Source organism: Schistocerca gregaria, chromosome 2 (assembly GCF_023897955.1).
Source record: "Schistocerca gregaria isolate iqSchGreg1 chromosome 2, iqSchGreg1.2, whole genome shotgun sequence".
Classification (NCBI taxonomy): domain Eukaryota; kingdom Metazoa; phylum Arthropoda; class Insecta; order Orthoptera; family Acrididae; genus Schistocerca; species Schistocerca gregaria.
Window position 1 is genome coordinate 376,397,260 of NC_064921.1, and position 24,789 is coordinate 376,422,048.

The following is a 24,789-nucleotide window of genomic DNA, read 5'->3' on the forward strand; positions in this document are numbered from 1 at the left end:
GGTAATCCACTTCCTCTCCTCAAGATCTGGTACGAAACATATCATACTGTGTCATACATGTAAATATTTTAATAAAAAAAATGGCACAAAATTGACAAACTCTTCCTTACTAGCACATAATACAGCTACCTGGCCTCACTTGTTCATTTGCTGCAGTTGAAGTACACAAGTGGAAACAAAGTTATTGTTACTGTTCTGCTAACTTACATTCTCCAATGGTTTATATTTTACTCCCACAAACCTTCTACTGAAGAAGGTTGAATGGATGACTGGTGAGCTTTTTCCTTGTGTTTCCAGTTTTTACTGTCAACACCAGCAAGTGGGTGAGTTACATTACCCTGGGTACCTGTACTGTGTGCTGCTACGGCGGAGTTAATAGTTGATTTTGTATTGTTTTTAATAATGTCACGCTTACACAAAATGTACACTGTGGTATATTTCTGAACAGGTCTCAAGGAGTGGAAGTGGTTTACCAAATAAAAAGTGTAGGGTTCTATTTAAAAAAGAGGAAACTTTTTATTTTGCTTCATCCATAAAATATTGCAGTTACTGAAGATTGGCAAATCACTTGGCTCAAGCCTCCAAAGTATCAAATTGCATCACTTTAGTGTTCAACAATTAAAAACTGCTCAGAAATAAACATGTGTTCTTAAGAATTCCGCCAAGTTGTAACTCACAGAATTTCCTGTTATATAAAATTCTCATTTGTACTATAATCTCACATGAGGGAAGTTTCACTCCTGGAAGTTCTATGTGGCTTGCCTCTAAACCCTAATCATCATGTGATAATTCACAAATTAAAGTCCCATTTTAACAAACCATGGACTCAAAGCAGTCACATGCCATGTATGGAGACATGCCATTTCAGAATTCCACTAGGACAGAAACAAATGACACAAACCAAGTCCTACTTTGTACCCCATATCATATAAGAAAAGGGAGTTCCACCTATGCTCAATGCATTCTTTCTTACTGTCAAACACATGTATTAAAATTGTGAGTGCCTTGTACACAAGCCCTACTCCACAAACCGACTCACCACAAAAAGCCACTTGCATACTTGTGCATTTCCTTAAGTACTCTCGCCTTGCTTGCGTCACTCCACCTATGAACTACACTTACACAAATTTAAAAAAAAAACATAATTCATAATATACATGCATTCTGACATTATTATTTCTTATTACCTGATGGTTCTCATCATTAAATGGAAAACTAGGTTATAGGAGAAGGAAACCTTAGTAAAGAAAAAAACATTGTTTTAAAAGAGTGTGAGGATTTATTAGTTAATTTTTTATGTTACAAAAAAAATTTAGCTTTGTTGTCAGAAGCTAAAAAATTTGCAGATGAACAAACAGTGAAGTAGCATACCTCAGTGGTGTCCTTTTTGCAGCGGGCTGTGTCTGCAAAACGATTTGGACCGTCGTTTCCTTTTCCCTTTGGGCACTGGTTGATATCTATTCTGTCAAAATCCAATTCCAGAACAGCAGCAGCTGTGTACCTTGCAAGGAATAAATGTGAGATATAAATATTCAGCATTGTATGTTTGAAATAACAGTGATTGGGGGGGGGGGGGGGAGAGGGGGAAACAACACTGTCTAGTACTTACTTAGGGTATTCAATGTGCCTGAAGCCTGTATGTCGGGGGTATATATCTGCGATGGGCACAACAGCTGCCACTAACCATTTATTAGAGCGACCACAGTCGAAATAAGGTCTTGTCCAGTTTACAGGTCCAGGATACTCATCAGCTCCTATGTAAATGCAGAAAAGAACAAACATCAAGTCCACACAATCAAAAATTACACAATTCATTTATTATACAACTGAGAGCATAAAACATATGTCTATGAACTAATTATGCAATAAACTAGTCAAATCAGTTACGGGATCAAGTCTTCCTAAGGAGAATGTTGTTTCTAAGACAGACAGGGACGAACTGCCTGCTTTTACTACACGAAGAGGAACAGTCTGTTCCACTCTCTTCAGAATGTCTACTAGACATATGGCTAAAATGTGTGACACTGGACATGTGCCGAGACCCCTGAAGTGTTCAGTGCTAGTGAAAAAGATGCTGTAATTATTTACTAGAATCTGTAGCACATGAAGAAAGGTATAGAAGCTGGTCATTAGTGGCAACGTGACAGTCACTGGAGTACTCCAAGATGTAATTTCACAAATCTTGATCCCCTTTCAAATACCAAGAGGTATTAGAAAAAGATTGAGGAGAGGTTGCACATGATCAGCTTACATCAGTGATGGTCATATCACCTCTTGCTCAAAAAGTATCTGAAATGGCGCTTAATGCAACCTGACTGCAATGAAACTTACAAACAGCATTGAGTTGCTGAATATCACACCAAATTCCACTCTGTTTTTTTATCATCATAGGACAATGTTGTGTGTCACAAGAAGACACTGAAAATCCAAAAGATGTTAAGTGAGGAAATACTGGGGCATTGGAGAATATCTGAATGTGGGGAAAAACAACAACTACAACTACAAAAGCTACTAGTACTTATGAAAGATGAAAGCTCAGCTTCAAGTTTGAGCTTGCATTAAGCTGTAATTTGCAGGAAGTTTCATAACAGAATACATGTTACTGCAGAATTAATTATTCATTCCAGAAGCAACCCTGAGAAAGTGGGCAAAGAATTCTCTGCCCTGTTGTTCATCCCAAGTATGCTAGTCTCCAGGACAGCCTTTGCAGAACTGGAGAACGAAGAGCAGGGTTCTGAGATAAAACAAATGATAAAATCACAACAAATGAAAGAGATGAATTCTCCTCTGAGTCTAGTTCTTGCACACAGTTAAAATTTATGAGGATACTATTAAAAGCTTATTTTTGCATAAAATTTTTGTAAGATACACTAAAAATTTAGACAAGTGGTCAACAAGAAAATGGCTAGATTTCTATGCTGGGCTAAACAGCGATTTCAAAGTAAAAATATGCATTAATTTTGAGGCAAGAATGAATTAATAACTGTTAAGTAATACTTGCCAAACATTGTTTCACAGAATATTACAGTTCTTCAGCCATTTTTATTGATGTCACAATGCTTACAATAAGGTTCTTGTCCAGACCAGCACAGATAACATACCCACAGTCTTTGATAATTTTGTGAGTCACCATGAAGACAATACGTGAAAACATAATGATCACTCTCAGCAGTGTGTAACATGATGATGTTCTGCTGATGTGATTTCCAGATGTAGGATTTATGCACATTAAAATCATTAGCTCAACTTTACTGTCATAACAAATTAAATAAATTTTATTGTGTAACATCTAAGTTTCATAAAGTCAATTTGTGGTATGGTATTTTAAAAGATGTTTGTGAGTAAAGATACATTACCATGAGTCCAAAGAGTTGTCATTTCAAATTTTTTTCATAATATTTAGATGTCTCTTCTAGTCACCATTCACAGCTGCTATGAATTAGACTTTCAGAGGTGTTTGCTAGAGGTAGACTTTCAGAAGACTCAAGTGTCACACTGCTTTTCACTTACTGGTGTCAAAATAGTGTGCACGTATGGAATTATTACTCAATGGCACCTGGATAAGATGAGCAACATTTTAACCTGTCAGTTATTTCTCTTTTCTCTTCTGCGACTCCCTTCATTTCTTTAGTCCTTCTTTAGTTTCAATATTTTTTACTTCAAAGTCAATGTATCATCGTATTTTAAATCCATATCAGGTATACCATGCACTTTAACACTCACATTCACGCTATTTGCACCATGTACAGTAGCATACATATATATGAAATATGTTACAGGTCACTGACTTCTGGTCAACTGACACTGGTGAACTGCATCTTGTCATCTATTTCTGATCTTCATGAATGAAAATTATATGCCTGCTAATGCTGAAATTTACAACTGTGATCTCGACCTGAGTTTTCATCCAGCAGCTTGGTGAAAGGGTAAGACACTTATATGGTTTTTTCTTTCGTTTACGAAGTATGTTCAATAAAAAAATCTTAAAATTTTCCTTTGTCATATGTGAAAACCAAACGTGTCTCACAGTTAATACCACATAACTACACATTGACTACTGGGAGAAAGGGAAAGGTCAAAGGTTTAGCAGAAATCAGCAAGGGCAAGTTACGCTGGATGCAATGCCAAAGCATCAACTACAACAAAAGTGGTGTTTCCCATATCAAGGACACCAAAGATTAACGCTAGAATGCACAAAATTTCAAATCATTAAATGTTTCCAGCGAAGGTACAACATATGAAAATACCAACACAACATTTGGAGATTATCTGGTGGACAGGAAGAGCAGCAATCTGCAGTTGTGTAATGAATGGCAGCTAGCTTTAGATGTAGAAAAATGTAAGTGAATGTGGATCAGTAGGAAAAACAAAACCATAATGTCTGGTTACAGAATTCATAGTGTACTGCTAGACACAGTCACATTGCTTAAATATCTGGGCGTAATGTTGCGAAGCGATATCACACAGAACGAGCATGTGAGGATTGTGCAGGGGAAGACGAATGGTTGACTTTGGTTTATTGGAGTGATCTATTCTTGAGTACTGCTTGAGTGGTGGGATCCACAACAGGTCAGATTGAAAGAAGACATCAAAGCAATTCAGAAGTGAGCTGCTAGATTTGCTACCAGTAGGTTTGATCAGCGTGCAAGTCTTATGTATATGCCTCAGGAACTCAAGTTAGAATCCTTGGAGTGGGGAAAAAATCATTCATTTGAAGAACACTACTGAGAAAGTTTAGAGAGTTGACTGCAGAATGATCCTGCTGCTGCCAACATATATTTTGTGTAGGGATCATGAAGATTAGATATGAGAAACTAGGGCTCGTATGCAGGCATAGAGACACTTGTTTTTCCCCTGCTTTATCTGTGAGTTAAACAGAAAAGGAAATAATTGGTAGCGGTACAGCATATCCTCTGCTACGCAACGCGACTTTCAGAGTATGTATGTAGATGTAAATGGTGATTACCAATTATGCAGTGGAATACAAAATTTAAAACAACTGGAAGCTTGTAACAAAAAACACTGTGCCTTAAAAGGCATCTTATTTGAAAGTAAACACTTCCATCTTTAGAATCTGTCAATCAGCTCCACCAAACAAGGACCTCATACAGTTTGTGGGATACTTCAGTGCCTGTGTTGTCCAGAAGCATGATGCAGTGTTGCTTTGGGCATGAATATATGTCTGAAGGAGCAGGCACTACAGTGACTATAGCTGTATGAAATACATGAAATGTATTTGCAGTTGTGAATATGGACAACCATCAACAGTAATGTGCAAGTTGTAGACACATGGTTGATGACATGGAAGTTTGGGTCTGGCTGTGAGGCATGCTTGGATAGCTTGCGATAAGTGGAAAATCCAGGTTCAAGTCCCGGTCTGGTACAAATTGGTGTCATTCTGTTATATAGCTGACTGTTCTCAATATTTGCAACTGCAAATACATTTCACATATTTCGTACAATCTGTTACCATAGGCCAAATGGGGATTTCTGATTTCAGGTCAGATGGGGAATTTAAACCAGAGGCAGTCTTGACAATGTAACATTCACAGATGCACATTTATGTTAATCTGTGCCACCTGCAGAACTTTAGGGATCTCTTGGACACTCAGGTGTGCACTAGTTGCAAGGAGCAACAACTTAGCTAGTAAAGTAGGTGTCACATGTATATGAATGTTTTAAATTTTATTTTATACTTCTCGTCACAGATGTATTTTGTTCCACCTGGTTATACCTCCCAGAAAGGAAAGTCTCTTTTGTAGACTAACCTCAGAAAAGGATGTAAATATTCAAGTGACTCAGATGGGAGAAAAGGTGAAACAGATAACTAGCAGCCTGCAGCAGTTCGAGATTCATATCACAACAGAAACACACCCAATGGGTCCTCAATTTTGTTAATTATACACATAATTTCAGTATATACTTCGGTGTAACAAATGCTGCACTAGAATGAAGTGGTTCTCTATAGTTTTCAAGAAATCTAGAGCCATAGTTTTATGAGCCTGTTGAGTACCATACAAAAACACCAGCTGCTGAGCAGCAACACTACTGCAACCAACCTACAAGTCTGTCTGTACAGTATGTACTGAATACAAGTCTCAATATTTTGTTCCTAATCTTCTATGAAACACTTATATTGCTACAACAAACCATGGTTCTTCAGAAAGGATCAACAACTACCATCTTTATGCCGACGACATCCAACTGTACATAAGTGCAAGCCCCAAAAACATTGCTGGCGCAGTAGCGAGTATGAACGCAGATCTTTGTTCTGTTTCTCGATGGGCACAGAACCTAGGTCTGAAACTAAACCCCAAGAAATCCCAGGTCATACTTATATCTCATCCAAAGTTAATCAGCCAGTACTTTCGCGAAACAGTCCCTAAAATACTCCTCAATGGTACCCAACTACCATACCAAAAAACAGTAAAAGACCTTGGAATAATCTTGGATGAACACCTAAACTGGGAAGAACAAACAGTCACAGCTTGCCGGAAATCGCTCTCCTCCCTACATGCAATTCAAAAGTTTAGAAAAATATTTCCAACCCATGTTAAACAAAAATTAGTCCAAACACTAGTCTTGCCTAATCTTTACTACTGCGATGTAGTTCAACACGGCACAAATAGTGAAAATTCTAGATGCCTCGAGCTAGTGATGAATGCTTGCGTTAGATACGTGTGCAATATTCGGTTGTATGATCATATCAGTCCTTCATACTCCCAGCTAGGTTGGATACGCCCACATACGGCACGCGATCTCCACACGATGTGCTTACTTCATCGATTTCTTAGCCACTGGTGCCCCCAATACTTATCTTCTCACATTAAACACCTATCGTCATTCCACAATCGCAACACCAGATCGGATACGTCTATCATCTTGGCTGTACCTTTACATAACACAAAATCTTTCTCCGTGTCATTCTCCATCTCAGCCATACGACTATGGAACGCGCTCCCCTGTGATCTGCGTCTTATCCAGAACTACTCAACATTCAAGAGGGAACTCAAAGCTTACATATTAGGGACGGTATAACCACCATTCTTGTGCCCCTCCCATCTCTTTCTTTCTCCTCTCCATCACAGCTTCGAATTTTACCGTTCTATTTCTCTTCCTCTAACCTATCTACCTCTTATATATCTCTTTCACCCCATTCTATCGTCTTATGTCTCTGCTCGATGAGAATAACTCACAAGCTGCAAGAACATAACGAGAAAATTCCCAACTAACAATGGGACTGACATTCAGAAAAGAAAAGTATGTTTACTTTCATATACATAGTCATTATTATTATTATTATTACTATTATTATTATTATTATTATTATTATTATTATTGATTGTTATAATTATTTTTTATTGTTATAATTATCATTATACTACTGTTATAATATCTATTTTTTTCTTTAACATCAATACAGCATAATAGGCTATATGTCCTTAATGTTAAGTAGAAACTGTAACTCGTTCAACCTGAGTATGCCTGGTTAGGTGTAAGAGAGGGCCTGAAGGCCCTAATCTTGCCAGGTAAAATAAATGCATAAATAAATAAATTATAGTGGGACATTTGTGGTGAGGTATAATAAGGAAAAGCGATGAAATAAACATTTATTCATTGATACATTCACATGCATATAAAAAAGTTACTAAAGTCAGCGATTCTTCAATGTTACTGGTAGGCAGACAGCATTCATTTTATAAGTGACGCCTTCTGATATACACTTTCAAATTCTTAATAAAAGCCGGCCGCGGTGGTCTAGCGGTTCTAGGCGCTCAGTCCGGAACCGTGCGACTGCTATGGTCGCAGGTTCGAATCCTGCCTCGGGCATGGATGTGTGTGATGTCCTTAGGTTAGTTAGGTTTAAGTAGTTCTAAGTTCTAGGGGACTGATGACCACAGATGTTAAGTCCCATAGTGCTCAGAGCCATTTGAACCATCTTAATAAAAATACCAGATAACATATTGCATTACTATTTACAAGGAATGGCAGTCAAAATACTTTTTGATGGAAACCATGTGAATTTCAACATAGGACTGTCAACTGATACAGTACTGGAGACTGAAGAATAACGGAATCTTCAAGAGATGATATTTCTCTCTAGCCCTGCAGCAATGTAGAAGTATTCTGCAGCTACTTTAGGCAATTTTTGATATCTATTCTGCTACCGTAGTTGGTAACACTAACGGCACTGCAGACAGCTCGTGCTCTTCTACGGTATTCAAGAAGCTCAAAGACCTTAAACATTAGTTTCTTGAAAGTGCTTGAGAAGCAATTTTTATTGTATATGAATATTTTACATCTAAGTACAGGGTGTACATAAAGTCCCTTTTAGTTATTTATTGCACAAAAAAAAGTTGTAAAAATGTCAACCATACTGCATTTTGAAGAGAAACTCTGAAAGTTTTTCTTACAAACATTCGATATGCGAATCATGAGTGACGCGGCAGATGTCAATACGGTAATCGAATTCTTGCCATACCCATCCCAGCATGACATCGTTGACTGTGGCAGCTGCTTCCCATATTCTCTCCCGGAACTCTGCTACATCACATGGTAGAGGCAGCACATAAATCAGATCTTTAATCTGTTCCCACAGAAAAAGATACATGGAGTGAGATCTGGTGTTTTTGTCAAACTCCAATACACAGAAAGCTCACTCCACACCTGAACTTGCCATGACTATTGGCAAATTACCAAACTACGCTGTGGCAGTACACATGGGAAAAAAACTTTCAGGGTTACTCTTCAAAATGACATAATGTACTATATCTGTACAATGTTTGGTTCTTGTGCAATAAATAATTGAAGTTGTTCCCGGACTTTATATACGTGTTATAACGATGCAAAAGGTGACCAAAATCTGTGACCGTTAGATGTATGATTGCATTATCAGTTATTAACAGTAGTATACTTGGGGGGGGGGGGGGGAGAAGGTCTCGCACGTAGAGAGGTACATTGCAATCAGGGGAATACCAAGCTCCCCTGTGTGCCAAACCAAGTTTCGAACTCAGGATCTTTGCCTTTCGCGGGCAAGTGCTCTATCAACTGAGCTATCCAAGCACGACTCATGTCCCGTCCTCACAGCTTTACTTCTGCCAGAAGCTCTCCACACAGTTTTAATCTGCCAGAAAGTTTCATATCAGCACACACTGCGCTGCAGAGTGAAAATCTCCTTCCAGGGCAATACCAGTTTATTGCTTTCCTTGTAGTAAATTGTCTCATGTCCTCCAAACAAATCTCAGAAAATTGTGTTGGATGCAGCTTCATCATGAGATCCATTTGTAAAAAAGATAAGTTTAAGACAAATAAAACATAACTAAATTTTTGTTATAGCAGCAATATCTGGAGCAACAATATTAGTTGCACTTGAGAGGCTAACAAGGCAATTATGAATCATCATCTGCACTATAATGATTCTGGAAAATCCTAGATTGAATATGAACAATGGAAATAGTAAAGGCCTAACCTACTGTCTATTGAAGATGTTGGTTGTGGTGCTAGAACAAATATACGTGTGTGTTCTCTAAAGAAAAATGCAAATTTGTCAGCTGTAGCCATGTTCCAGCCCTGCATATGCATTTCACTCTTCAGTGACTTCAGTATAAGGTGAATGATTAAATTTTCCCAGGCCACCATCTGTACTCCAGCATTTCATAGTAATTCTTGCCAGAGACACAGCTGATAGTGCTGTGTTGTTGCTGATGAATGTGATATCTAATCTGTGGGGTGACACTTTTGTACAACAAGCATGGTTCATTATCTCTGTGTTGGCACATGCTTTAATGCAGGTGCTCATTTTTCCATCACATATTACAAAGGATTTCTAATATTAAAATGTATTGTATTATTAATGTTGAAATGAACTGTCTCTCTAAGGGCTCTAGGTCACAAGTCTAATGATTTAATCAAGTTACTGGAAAGTTTAATTAAATTAATTAATATTCGTTTTTCTATGTTGTTTCATTTACAATTCACTAGACACTTTACCTGGAGGTCCATGGAATGTAAACGTCTCGTTGGTATTGTTGGCATAGCGAATTTCCACCTGGTATGTTGTCTTGGTGTCATGCCGTCGGTCAACAGTGTCTGGCAGCCATTTTTTGTACCTAAAGGAAATCACATTATGCCAATAAATATGATAAAATAAGCATTTCCTACAATGAAAAGATCCACTCCACACCTAAACCAGTCTGTCCACTGTAACAAAGTGGAAATGTCAAATTTTTGGCTTTTTAAATATTTTATGCAATGATACGGCAGTACACTCAGAAGGAATTTAATAAAATCGTCACTAGCTGCAGAAGTCTATGGATTTTGGCCAGTGCAGACTGGTAACACTAAAAAGATAATTTGCGCCCACTCCCCCCCCCCCCCCCCCCACACACACACACTCTCGATTAACAATGAACTGATCAATTATCCAATTTGGATTTTAGCTGTAACAGAGGTTTTTGGTTTATTAGAGTTAGATCCAATAAACAGCTGTTCCTTGTGGCAAGTTCTTCACTGTTGTAAGGCAAAAATCAGCACCTTACAGACTTTGACACGATGTTTAAGTACCCACTGTTTTATGTGGTTTGCTTTAATGTGCGGTAGATAGGTTGGTCTTCAATAATACATATGAAGTTGGGTGATTATGAGATTCAAAATGCTGAATGTTGTGATCAAGATCTGCTACGCTCATTCAGTACTTACAAACTTTCTCGTAATTCCAGGGTGCAGTACTTACCAGAAACTGCTAATATTTAGTAGTACAAAGAATCAATGAAATGCCCTTACTTATGTCCCAAAATATTCACTCTACAACATATGTTTAATTGCGTGAAAGGCCAACGTTTGAAATATTTAGGGAATAGCTTGAAACTTTTGAAATCTGCAAGTTGGCCAAAAGCCACCCTCCTGGATGTAGGTCGATTGACATTTCTACTGATTTCTTATGCTGGAAGTTAGTGACTGATAAAATTGTTCTTTGAATACGAATTGTTCTCAGAATATGACTGGCATTATTCAGTGTTGAAAATGGGCCAGTTTTTCCCAATTTTGTATGCTGTGTTGGGACTAAGAACAAGCTCCTTTGAACGGTGTACTGTATTACATCGAGGAGCTCTTAGTCAGATGGAGGAGTTGCTAATGGAAAAACTGAAAGTTTTGTTTCAGTGAAAATGAGACACTACAAATGTAAATATAAAGTGGTTTTCCCTTAGTATAACTCTCGAACTACGTAGCTTTGGGCTGGATTAGCTGTTTTTTGTTTTGTCTGATATTCCTGTAGAGGTAACTATGAATTAGATAGAGTTGATGCACTGATTGTTGGACATGTACATCTTCTAGTCCATCCATTGGTCTCAGAATCTTTCTGAGAGCAATTAGATAGCCACAATGCTAAGTAAGTGTAATGACTTTTTAAAAACTTTGCCTTGTGTGTCAATCAGAATCAAAATGATGTTAAAAGTGTAAGGGTGATGAGAATTGATTCGAGTCCACAAATAAACTTTTCCTTGCTCATCAGTGATGTACTACATCAAAATTGGTCCCGTATACTGCCCACTATGAGGTATGTTGGATTTTTGCAGTGGATACACGTGAGACATTGCATAATACCATAATATCAAGCAGGACACTCCATGGTTAGTGCTTACAAAAGCTGACTTTATTACTACAACCACAAATACAAACACTGTAGAACAGTGTTAAAAACATTTGGTTCACCAACAGTGAAGAAGACAATGTTATTCAGTACAAAAACAAGGTATCTTGGTGTTGAACTGTAGAAAAGGTTCACAAACCAGAAGTGCTCCACTCTCATGTTTTATGTTCAATTACCAAATCATATTTACATACTAATTTTGAAATTTCTAGATGAATAGAACACGGCTAACAAAAAGGTTCTGAATTACATCCATTTGTGCTTCACACAATGTACATTTTATGTTAATGGAAGTGTTATCAAATACACTACTGGCCATTAAAATTGCTACACCAAGAAGAAATGCAGATGATAAATGGGTATTCATTGGACAAATATATTATACTAGAACCGACATGTTATTACATTTTCACGCAATTTGGGTGCATAGATCCTGAGAAATCAGTACCCAGAACAACCACCTCTGGCTATAATAATGGTCTTGATACACCTGGGCATTGATTCAAACAGAGCTTGGATGGCGTGTACAGGTACAGCTGCCCATGCAGCTTCAACGCGATACCACAGTTCGTCAAGAGAGTGTCTGGTGTATTGTGACAAGCCAGTTGCTTGGCCACCATTGAGCAGATGTTTTCAATTGTTGAGAGATCTGGAGAATGTGCTGGCCAGGGCAGCAGTCGAACATTTTCTGCATCCAGAAAGGCCCTACAGGACCTGCAACATGCGGTTGTGCATTATCCTGCTGAAATGTAGGGTTTCGCAGGGATCAAATGAAGGGTAGAGCCACGGATCGTAACACATTTGAAATGTAATGTCCACTGTTCAAAGTACCGTCAATGCAAACAAGAGGTGACCTACACCTGTAACCAATAGCACCCCATACCATCATGCCGGCTGATACGCCAATATGGCAATGACGAATACACGCTTCCAATGTGGGTTCACTACGATGTCGTCAAACATGGATGCGACCATCATGATGCTGTAAACAGAACCTGGATTCATCCGAAAAAATGACATTTTGCCATTCATGCATCCAGGTTCAACATTGAGTACAACATCGCAGTCGTTCCTGTCTGTGATGCAGCGTCAAGGGTAACTGCAGCCATGGTCTCTGAGCTGATAGTCCATGCTGCTGCAAACGTCGTCGAATTGTTTGTGCAGATGGTTGTTGTCTTGCAAACATCCCCATCTGTTGACTCAGGGATGAGCGTGGCTGCACAATCCGTTACAGCCATACAGATAAGATGCCTGTCATCTCGACTAAGAAGCCCGTTAGGATCCAGCATGGCATTCCGTATTACCTTCCTGAACCCACCGATTCCATACTCTGCTAACAGTCATTGGATTTCGACCAACGCGAGCATCAATGTCACGATACGATATTCTGCAATCGTGATAGGCTACAATCCGACCTTTATCAAAGTCGGAAACATGATGGTACGCATTTATCCTCCTTACACGAGGCATCACAACAACATTTCACCAGGCAACGCTGGTCAACTAGGTGTCGCCACCGGCGCCAACCTTGTGTGAATGCTCTGAAAAGCTAATCATTTGGATGTCACAGCATCTTCTTCCTGTTAGTCATCTTCGCAGTGTAACAATTTTAATTGCCAGTAGTGTATTTGGCTAAAAACAAAAATTGATATATTGTGTAGTAGCCTACAAACAAATTTATAGTCATTTGAATTGTTCAGTGCAGATAACTCGGCAAAAGTTCAGTAGATGTCAGTTTTCTAAACAGGATGGAAATTATGTTGTTTATGTTTCCCATAGCAAATGTTTTGCTCTCCTTTCCTTCATCTACACTACGAGGAATGTGAAGGCATATTTCTGCAGAAAACTCCAACACATAAGTTATGAAGCACTACCATTTTCAGTGAAAGACCTACGAGGTGAAGAAGTGCATATTTTATGTCCGGCACTTGTACGCAGTTCGCAATCCAGATGGTTTTCATCTTACACGAGTGCAACATTCAAAGCCAAGCTGATGAAATACAGCATTGGTGAGGCCACAGGTGTGAATACTTGTTCATAAAGAGCAGATACATGGACTGATCCACAAAAAAGTTACGTATATATAAATGGACAATTTGCTAACCTCGACTGGACACAGAAATATGTGTTGGCGACAATTCCCTTCCCCAAGAAGGAAAACATCTGGAGGTTTTACTGAGACTCAGATTACTGAGATAATGTTTGATTTAAGAGCTTTTGAAATTTTTGTTGCTGTTAGAGTTATAATTTCTTAAGCAATCACATTAACATCAGTGCTGACAGATATTCGTAGGTAATCTGAATTAATAAAGCAAAACATGTCACAGCAATAGAGCAGCAAGTATGCCAAATCTAGTGGCCCTTGTCCTCCCTATGATTTCTCTTCAACCACAGTAACCTCACTTTGAGCATCCACACTTGAGCTTCGAGAATGTCATGCCCTATTTGAGTCTGCCTGAGCAAGTACAAAAGGAGCAATACTCTCAATTTCCAGACCTCTACTGTGGTGTACGTATAACTCATAACTTGGCTCATGTCCCCTTACACAATTACTTCATTTAAAATGTGTGCTGTGGGACAACTTTCATTAAACATTAAATGTCCTGCTCCCAAAGATAGCGGCAATACCAAAGGTAACTTCAAAAGATATGGGTTTCAACACATTTGGCACCATAACTAGATAAGCTGGGTATGTCTCTGAAAAGGCTGCATCAATCTGGATCGCATACAAATTGTTAGGGAGTAAAAATGCTATCCTTGACCATTTTTGGCTCATTCTTTCGTGTGAACTCAGTTTACACCTGTGCATCCTGCGCCTAGTTGCTGTACTACTGTACTTGCCCCACATGCAAGTAGAGGTGTGTGTGTAGGGTTGCTTGGCTCTTCCTGAACACATACATGCGAGTGATTCCATTCACACCTGTGTTCACGTTGGGTACCCTTGCTTGTGTGTGGGGTAAGCTACAGCGACTAGCCGCAATGCGCACAGATGTAAACACAACTTTATAAATGCTACTGATTCGCCTGTTCGTAAGGCTCATCCCCCCCCCCCAAAAAAAAAAACTGGGAACAACCAACATAATTTCTGCAGAAACAGATCCAAATTGGATTGTTTATTCACTCTGACAAACTACTGAGTTGGCATGGGAATTCAACGCAGATGTTCACTTACTGTAATCCACATTTAAAAAAGGCCTATGGTAGCATATACTGTCATGACACTGCTGAGCTTAATGAGGGAAACTGAAATACCCTTTTAATTATCAGATTAGTTAAAATGTGTACAGACAAAACTTTATGCCATCTAAAGACACTGAAAATTTTAAGATGTACACTGGATTGAGACAAGGGGATGATATTTCCCCTATATTACTTAATCTTATCTTAGAGAAGATTGTTAGGGAATTTACTAAAACTAACCCACAAACATTCAGCTGCAAGGTGTGAACAATACTAGATTTGCGTAATACCCTGCTGATGTAGCATTGGTAAGTAGTTCCAAAACTATTTTAATCAGAATGACATGGAACTACTATGAAATGGTGTGTGTGTGGCGAGGGGGGGGGGGGGGGGGGCAGGGAGAGACAATGTCTGGTCGTAAGTCTGAAAATGCGAAGTGATATTCCTTTGACTGGAGATGAATTATTAATTTTCAAGTCAATCAACCACTTCACATATTTAGGTAGTATTTTAGCAAACACAAGATGACAGCTATAGATATTATGTCCATTTAGCAACAGCTATCAGAACACTTTATAGTTATATCAGTATGTTAAGGAAAAGATTACTTAGCACTAATTTCAAAATTTGCCTTTATCAGTTAGCTATGTTATCAGTGATATATGGAATGAAGCTTTACTTTATATATATAAAAAAAGAGGAAGAAAAATTATTAATATTTGAAAGAAAAATATTAATAATTTTTCTGGACATGTTACTGATGGAAAGGAGAAGTGTGGAAAAAGAAGAATTACGTGAGCTGTACAAATATCATTTGACAAAGAGCTAAAAAAGAGAAGGTTGATCTGGGATGGTCACATATAAGAATGTCAGAAAACAGTTTGCATAAATAGCATTCTATAGGACAATAGTCGAAACGAGAGGAAGAAGCAGAAGTAGTTGGTGAGACAACATTTGCTATGACACAGATAAGATGAACAATAACTCAGAATGGACAAGCAAGGAACTCTTCATAAAAAAACAGAAGAGGATTGTAGCACAAGCATAGGGTCAGTAAAGGACCTGGGCACATGCAAGTAACATACAGCAAATAAGTAATGTGTAGATTAAGATACTGGTAATTTATAAGATGCTATTTGTAATGTCTTTAAAGAGTAAGTGAGGAAGAAGGTAAATTCCAGATAAGACATGATGTGAGGGTATTTGAAAAAATGACGGTGTAAAACTGGCTGAAGTATCAGTCAGCAAATCAGAGGTAACTAAAGCACAAATTAGAAATACAAACGAAAGTTAGACAAAAATACAAAGAGATGCTTGAATTAAAATAGCTTTCTTATTGAAGTTTCAACAAGTCAAGTGGTACTGGCCAGCTGCTTGGCAACTGTAGTTCTTTCTTGAAGGGCAAAGTGCTCACAGTGTTGCCTGTTCTGTAGGTACATGCAGTGCCTTGTGAAAACATAGTTGGCTACATGTCAGTAGTACTCCTTCCCCCTCCCAAAAAAGACTGCAGTTTATCATTACAAATTTTTTACTGGAGCTGTAGCAACGATTAGTGCATGCTGGGGTCAGCTGGATGACAGAAACCAAACACAAGCCACATAGCAATTTCTATTGGCAAAGGTTCAAAGATGCTGGTGCTGAGAAGGATCAAAACTGATACCTACATTATAGACATTTTGTTGCCAAATGTGTTCTGAAATGTACTGTACTGTAGTACCTCCATAGACTTTCTGTGTCCTTTCATATAAAACTAATAATAATAATAATAATAATAATGTCATTTGGCTTCGAGCCTGGTGAAAAGCCTTTCTATTTGATTACATTTCAGTAGCTTGTAAGTCAATGTTGTGGCTTATTTATAATAATAACTTCTCAACTGGCCTCACAGAGCTGAGTGGATCCACTTTAAGACCTCCTGTCATTTGAATCATCAGATAAGCCTATGGCTGGTTAAGATGGCATAGGAAAAGTGCCTGGTGTGGTGCTTGTGATAAGTGAATGCAGTGGTAAAGCTGATGCTATATTCAAGTTATGGATAAGTTTCAGAAGAGAAATCTTACACTGACACACACAAAATGAGACTGTTCGCAATATTAAAGAACTATTAGAGCACAATTGTATTTTCACCTTGAACTGTGCCCTTAATAATGTAAAGCACACCATGAAAATCAATTTACACAGCAGCACTGTACAAGTACCTTATTATGGCCATGTTGTTTTTATTTTTATTTTATGGAGATTATTATGTGATGCATCTGACACAAAAGAAACTGATGTTGCAAATTTTTGTTGATCACTTACAAAGCAGGACCCATTTAAGTGCACAGTCTTTTCTTCCACCATTCAAAACATTCCTGTATGTCATTTTCTGTGAGGCCTCATAGGAGTGCTGTGTTCATCTTTTGTGTCTCACCAGAATGCACGAACACAACACTATACAGCACTTGTCCACTACCGCTGATTTTGATTAAACTTGTCTCATGACTGGACACAGTTCAGGGTTGAAAATCAGTTGCACGGTAATATCAATAACAAAAAGTTCCTCATAAGTTTAAGCTGTGTCTTCCTTTTATGTTGAGGTAATTATCCCACGAATGCCAAAAATGTAGGTGACTGCTGAGTTTTATTTCAAACTTTCTAAATCTACTTTCTTTGCCTCCAATTAATGCTTCTAAAATGAAAGTCAATCAATTCTTTAACATGTTTATTATTATTACTACATTATTTTTATTCTTGCACTTCACAATCCCATTCCACCCCCACCCCCCTCCAGTGAGTTCTGTAAACTTTTTCATGTATTTTACAGCATTGCTTTACAGGTGATATTCAACTTAATAAAATTCAAATAAATAAATACTCTTACAAGATTATTAAGTGAATGTCTTACCTGGCGTGACTTGGTCTATTGGCATCTTGGATCATAAATGTCATTTGTCTTTTTGTTATGATATGATCACATTACTTTTTATTTGTGTGATCTCAAAGTTATTTTTTGACAGCTTTTTGACCACTTAAACTAAAGTGATGCTATCAAAAGATAAATTTGTAAGATAACACAAATAAAAAGTAAAAATATAAATAATGTGATTGTATCATGATAAAAAGACAAAAGACATTTACACTCCAAGATGCCATATGGACTACATCACATCAGCGAAGACATACACTTGATAATGGCAAATCACTGAAACAAGCCATCGTGTAACGTGTGTCACCACGACCCTTATGGTAACGTGTGTCACCACGACCCTTACGAGAATTTAAAAAGCATTTATTCACATTCTGAAAACTGAGGTATGGTTTTCTTCATAAACTAGTTTTGGTAATTGTTCTAATTGATGAGATATGTAAAAGCCGTCTTCTTTTTAAGAAAATTACATTTAAGCAATGGTATAGTTGACATAAATTAGTGAGAGCTTTGGAACCTAACACACATTTTCAACTGGTATAAACCCAAAAGCGTCATTTCTAAATTGGTTAGTAGTAAGGACTATGTTTACCAATGTTTACTAATTTCCTTCTTAAATATTGCCCTTCATATCTTAGTCACATAAGGGTTACTAAAAAGATTAAAGATGAGTAAAGAATAAATTAACAAAATGGCAAAGAATATAAAGCATGACCATACGACAATTTGAACATGGCTCTTCCTAAAGTAAGTCATATATTTTATCACAGCTCCAGCTTGCCTGTTATGTTAAATGACCTTGGGGTAAACAAAGAAACAGACTTCGTCTTCTTATTCTTTTTGTCAGCAAATAATAAGATAAATATATAAATGCGGAAGACTGTTAAGTCCATTATAGATGTAACACAAATACAAAATGACTGTAGGGTGAGATATTGTCAAAGGTCAACCATAGCAGTTGGTGAAAAGAATGTCCAACATGCTCCTTCTGCATTAATGTTATACAACAGTGTGGAAAAACGTCTTGCATAGAGTGATTTAGGAGCTGTATACAATTCACAACTGACGGAAACAGTTTTCAACGATCTACACTGTGATTTATAGACACTTTGTCATTTCTCAAAATTGGTTAGTTTCACTTTCTGTGTTAATGTTTGTAACAGTATCTCTTGAGAACGATCTCAGGTGATTGTTCACACAGTCTCAAATGGAATACTACACTACTGGCCATTAACATAGCTACACCACGAAGATGATGTGCTACAGACGCGAAATTTAACCAACAGGAAAAAGATGCTGTGATATGCAAATGATTAGCTTTTCAGAGCATTCCCACAAGGCTGGCACCGCTGGTGGTGACACCTACAACGTGCTGACATGAGGAAAGTTTCCAACCGATTTCTAATACACAAACAGCAATTGACTGGCGTTGCCTGGTGAAACGTCATGATGCCTCGTGTAAGGAGGAGAAATGCGTACCATCACGTTTCCGACTTTGATAAAGGTCGGATTGCAGCCTATCGCGATTGCGGTTTATCATATCGCGACATGGATGCTCGCGTTGGTCGAGATCCAATGACTGTTAGAAGAATGTGGAATCGGTGGGTTCAGGAGGGTAATACGGAATGCCGTGCTGGATCCCAACGGCCTCATATCACTAACAGTCGAGATGACAGGTATCTTATCCGCATGGCTGTAACAGATTGTGCAGCCACGTCTCGATCCCCGAGTCAACAGATGGAAACGTTTGCTAAACAACCATCTGCACGAACAGTTCAATGACATTTGCAGCATCATGGACGTTACATTTCAGATGTTTTACGACCCGTGGCTCTACCCTTCATTCGATCCCTGTGAAACCCTACATTTCATCAGGATAATGCACAACCGCATGTTGCAGGTCCATACAGGTCTTTCTGGATACAGAAATGTTCGACTGCTGCCCTGGCTAGCACATTCTCCAGATCTCTCACCAATTGAAAACATCTTGTCAATCGTGGCAGAGCAATTGGCTCGTCACAATACGCCAGTCACTACTCTTGATGAACTGTGGTATCGTGTTGAAGCTGCATGGGCAGCTGTACCTGTACACGCCATCCAAGCTCTGTTGACTCAATGCCCCAGACGTATCAAGGCCATTATTACGGCCAGAGGTATATGTTCTGGGTATTGATTTCTCAGGATCCATGCACCCAAATTGCATGAAAATGTAATCACATGTCAGTTCTAGAATAATATATTTGTCCAATGAATACCCGTTTATCATCTGCACTTCTTCTTGGTGTAGCAATTTTAATGGCCAGTAGTGTGCTTTGTTTTCTTATTTCACATGCACTGCATCTTTATTTATAGAAATGTACTCTCTTGTTATCCTCACATTCAACATCATGCACAATTTTATGAGATTTTTCAAGCCTCTTGGTTCTTTCATGCCATTTCAAATAAGCTGGCCCCTCCAAACTCCTCTACTGTGCTGTTGTTTGTGAAGAACAAGATGTTAGTCCTTTTTCCGTTACCAATATATCACACTGAATGGAAGGAATGAAAATCTGAGGTATACCGAAGTTAATGATTCAGCAGTTCTTCTTTGACCACAAAATAGAGACTTTGGTTTCCGACTAATCTGTAGTGTCGCCTGAGATCTAGGTTGGCTTGGAAGGTGATAACTTGGGGTCCTGGTACTTTGATAGTTAAAAATACATGTGCTTGAGTGGCATCCAGTCAATATACCAGTTAATATAATCACTGGTCAAAGCTAATGGATTCTGTTGCTTTGCTAAATGCTTACCAATTCTGCTCTTGTTCATTTGTCATTTTTGTTTCACAATAAGTTTTATGTCACATACATAACATGCCCCACCATATTAAGTTTAACTTAGTGATAAAATTAGATGCAGAATGTTTAACTTAGATACTACTGCAACTGATAATCAACATCTACCAAAACAAAATCTGGTTAACAGTTACAATTACACAAAATCTGTAGAATCCAGCAGTAGCTACAAAACTAATGTGGTGTTACCATTAGATGAAAAAGTAACTATTCTGGCAAAGTTATAGCATCATTAATAGGGGAGAGGGGGGGCCCTTCTTTCCATAAAACAACATCTTTGTAGTGGCAACATTAATACAATAGTGGAAAATCCTGGGTGGAATACAAAAATATGAAATGAGTAAAGGTGATATCTCACTGTATTGTGGAAGTATTGAATGGCAGGTGTGCACATAAACAGACACTGGGTCATGGTATCTCAGTTTATAATCTTCTCCTGCATGCACAGACATACACAATTAAGACTGTCCTGCTACAGTGGGAGACACTGTAGTTGTATTTATAACTATGTACTGTGAAGAAAAACTACATATTGTAATCTGAGTTACCATGTTCTTGTTCTTGCTTATGTGCGTATCCACCACTCAACAGCTCCACTGTATGACTGGTAATTATCCTATATCCATTGTACTGTTAGTCTTTCACTATAATGGCAATACTTGTTAAATACTAATTTTTCACTTTTACTATTACTTTTTGGTTTCATAGTATCCTAAATTTTATTTCAATATTGCATAAATATCTCTAAATTATACAATGCACTGTATGTTCAAATGATTGGAGTGTGATTCTTCATTACTGTTCTTAAGAACAAGTGGAAATAAAGAAAATAAATTAAGTTTTGCTTACCATTCATTGATCTTGTAGTACTCAGAAGTGTAGTCCAAACTTAGACTATCATTGGGGATAGCACCTAAGTCCTGCACAATGAATGTTCGGAGTGTAGATGTCCGCTCCAAATGTATCGGATCATTGAAGTCGTCACCCCTTCAAAAAGGCAAAGCAAATCACATTCATTACCATGTAGCCAGTACCTACACTATGTACCTACATGTAAAAGAAGACATACATTTGCCCCATAAAAAATAATTGCATGAATGAAAATCAAGAGCACTTTTGTTAGTAAACATGCTAAAGGAATAGTTTTGTAAATGTGGGATGGCCCTTAGAGTGACTATATTAACCGAATGGGGGAAAAGTTTCAAGAAATAATTTCAGTGACCTTTCAATCAACTAATAACTTTCTGGATACATTAGGAAATTCGTTCTCTTTTCATTGCTTTATGGGAGTTGCGAAGCATTCAGGGTGGATGGTTCTTGAGATAACTGAAGGCATATTTTGCTCCAGAACATAGGCAATTTTCACACCTTACAGCTCAGAAAAATCACCTGTGATGCAATTCTTTCAACTTGCATAGGAAACTAAATGTTTTCTTTCATCTAAAAGATACCTCAATTTTATAATATGGTCTGTGCTGTACAATGTAATCTGAAGGGAAGAGAAATCTTATTCTGCTAAGTAATCACAATGGCAAAGTACACTTTTACAATCCTTGTCTTGGAGATTAACAATTCACTTTTGGTTAATGAATAACTTGAACCAAGTCTATTTAAAGTGAGAATTTGCTACTGAGTCTGGAGTTCTCATTGAACACTAACTGGTGTTGATCCACAGTGGTTTTTGACACTACCCCTCTGAAAGAAATTGTATCCCTATCACCAATGTGCTATGCTTGACAACCAGTGAAGTCCAACCACGAGTGTTTACTTCTCTGAGTGGGCTGCTTAGCTAATATTCCCAAACCTCAAGTCAGCTGCCTAATGGATCCCAAGTTGGAATTCTATAAAACAAAATCATCTATTTTTCAGTGGTGCAATGTTTAAATTTTGCACCAGTTTTCTGAATGCTCCTACCAGGGGAATACTAATGTCTGCCTAAACGTAATTCCTCAGGAACTGGCAGCTTCTCACGAATATGTCGATCAAGGACCCAGGTAGTATCCCTCGTGGGTAGTCAGTAAAACAATCTTAAGGGTCACAAAGGTGCATGTAAATAATCAAAGCATTGTGTTCCTTGGATGTACTCTCACAAATTCTGCCAACTCATATCCTGTAGTCATAAATGAAGAAAATATAATGGCATGGCTGCAAAATTGAAGCTCAGAATTCTGGTCGATTCTCTAATAAGTCTGAGAATTTGGCAACTAACTTCCAAAAATTTGTTTCACTTGAACTTTTTGCAAGTAAGTTGTGTCAAACTGGTGGTTTTCTCTTGTTTTGGCCCGTCCTAGACAGTTCTAGCTAAGCCTTATCAACAAAAAGTAATTTCGTTTTTGTTATGTTTTTGTGACAATTGTGTGAAAATCAAATGGTGTTAGATCTGATATTCTTTTGGGCACTGTAAGTTAACACTTTTAACTAGTCATCTGAAAGGTCCTCCAACCCAATCACACACAGCTTTAAAGAACCTGGTAGCAAATGAAATCTCCATGATGGTGGCAATTTTTTCTGTACTTTGAGCACATCCATTGCTGATGTACATAATTTTCTGCAGTTTAGTAACTGTTCCATGAAGGCGACCATTTCTGTCTTAAAAACATGAACTAGTATAGTATTACTTGAACTGGTATAGTATTACATTATATTGTTTCACTTAGAACAAAACAATCATGATGGGATGCACAATAGTTTGACAGTTTTCTCAACAAAAACATTTCACAGAATTCTGAGCAACTGAATAGCAGAGCTATCAGTTTACCGCACTTCAAGTTCTCTTTCACAGTTTTAAGATATCATGTCTGGAAGTGGTGACTCGTAAAGTTATATATGAAACCCTCAGCATGAAAGCTCCAACAAGAAGGAGCTCATTATCAAGTGATAAACCATCTCAATAAAATTCTTTTGGATTATTTCACTATAATGATACCTGGCAGATCTTATGATACATGATCTGTCTGAAGCCACAGACTGTAGATGGGGAAGGAACTACTCATCATCATCGTCTTCTGGATCAACATCTTTGTAGAAGCCAGGAAAATATGATTGCTGTACATCCATTCTTGTGTTGATGGCCTGGCTCTTAGGCTGTTCACTTGCATTATGAAATACCTGCAGCTATCATTTAGAAGTTATTTAATTTTATGGAAACCAGTTTCAATGACTCAATATACCATATTTAGACCATAGTTGATGCTTAATGGGGTGAACTCTGATCCCTTACACAATTCCATCAGTGGCCAATATCTCTGAACTGGCTTCAGTAGAATACTGTAACAGCAAAGTTATGTCTGCAACCGCAACTAGTTGATGGCATTGTTACATCACTCTAAGGAAGCCAAATGATAGACGTTGGTCACTGATGGGATTGCATATACAATCAGAGTTCACACCCTAGTGTCAGCTAAGGCCTGAAGATGGTGTACTAAGTCACTGAAACTGGTAGTCATATAAAAATAGCTGCAGGTGTTTAATTTTATCATGTTAAGGAACATATGAGTCCAATGTCATTTTATCTTGACAAAGGTCACACTGATGAAGTGTGCAACCTGGTGACCATGCACTGCATATTGTTATGTCAATTAAAACTTGTTTAATTATTTTGTAAAATGCATTAGTTTTAAATTCTGATGAATGGTACAAACTCAGAGTGCATTCCCAATGACCCACAGCTATACACCACTTAGGTCTGAATGCACAGAATTTCAGGACCAAACTTATTCCAATAAATAACAAATACTTTTTTTCAAAATGCTTAGAAACTGTTGCTTTTAAACTTTTACCCCCATCAATTAGAACAATCACGTAGTCTTTTATCCCTGGACAGTCTGCCAAATTCCTCATTCTTTACAAAAATACCACCCCAATGACAATTTTTTACAGCATCTGATGCATTTGCCCCCTGTCATAGCCAAAATACTATCACCAGTTTTCAATTTTCTGGTTTTTCTTGCCATTATTTTAGAAATGCTTAATGCTACACTTGTCTTTCTGGTGGACCAACTGTTTGGCACCAATGTTAGAAACTGAATTTTTTTCAGTGCAACTTAAAATGCACAGCTTTACTATAGTTTTGAGCAAGAGCTCATATGAAACAATTGAGCATTTCATTTATAAAATTTTGGATGAATAAATTTTGGATAATTTTGTGCATATCTGAAAACATACAAAAACAAAATTAAGGTGTCTTGTGGAGAGGAGTGTGCCACTTCTAGCAAATAT

General features: G+C 37.8%; 2 protein-coding genes across 11 annotated transcripts in view; one reads left to right on the top strand and one right to left on the bottom strand.

The window, feature by feature from the left end:
• The window catches only part of LOC126320215 (heterogeneous nuclear ribonucleoprotein R), a 243,340-nt gene that overhangs the window by 135,571 nt on the left and 82,980 nt on the right, over nucleotides 1-24,789 (top strand). For 9 of the 10 annotated variants that reach the window (XM_049993776.1, XM_049993766.1, XM_049993901.1 and 6 more), the window contains exon 2: nucleotides 3,780-3,926. The gene's annotated coding sequence lies outside the window, so the exon portion shown is untranslated. Of the gene's footprint in view, nucleotides 1-3,158; nucleotides 3,699-3,779; nucleotides 3,927-24,789 lie in introns of those variants that run through there. The other variant, XM_049993769.1, reaches the window with a different exon arrangement.
• Nucleotides 1-24,789, bottom strand: part of LOC126320199 (uncharacterized) — a 57,597-nt gene that overhangs the window by 22,438 nt on the left and 10,370 nt on the right. The window contains exons 2-5 of the mRNA XM_049993761.1: nucleotides 21,421-21,558; nucleotides 9,991-10,109; nucleotides 1,610-1,754; nucleotides 1,372-1,501 (exon numbers count right to left, since the gene is read on the bottom strand). Of these exons, the coding sequence (XP_049849718.1) occupies nucleotides 1,372-1,501; nucleotides 1,610-1,754; nucleotides 9,991-10,109; nucleotides 21,421-21,558 (532 nt within the window). The remainder of the gene's footprint in view (nucleotides 1-1,371; nucleotides 1,502-1,609; nucleotides 1,755-9,990; nucleotides 10,110-21,420; nucleotides 21,559-24,789) is intronic.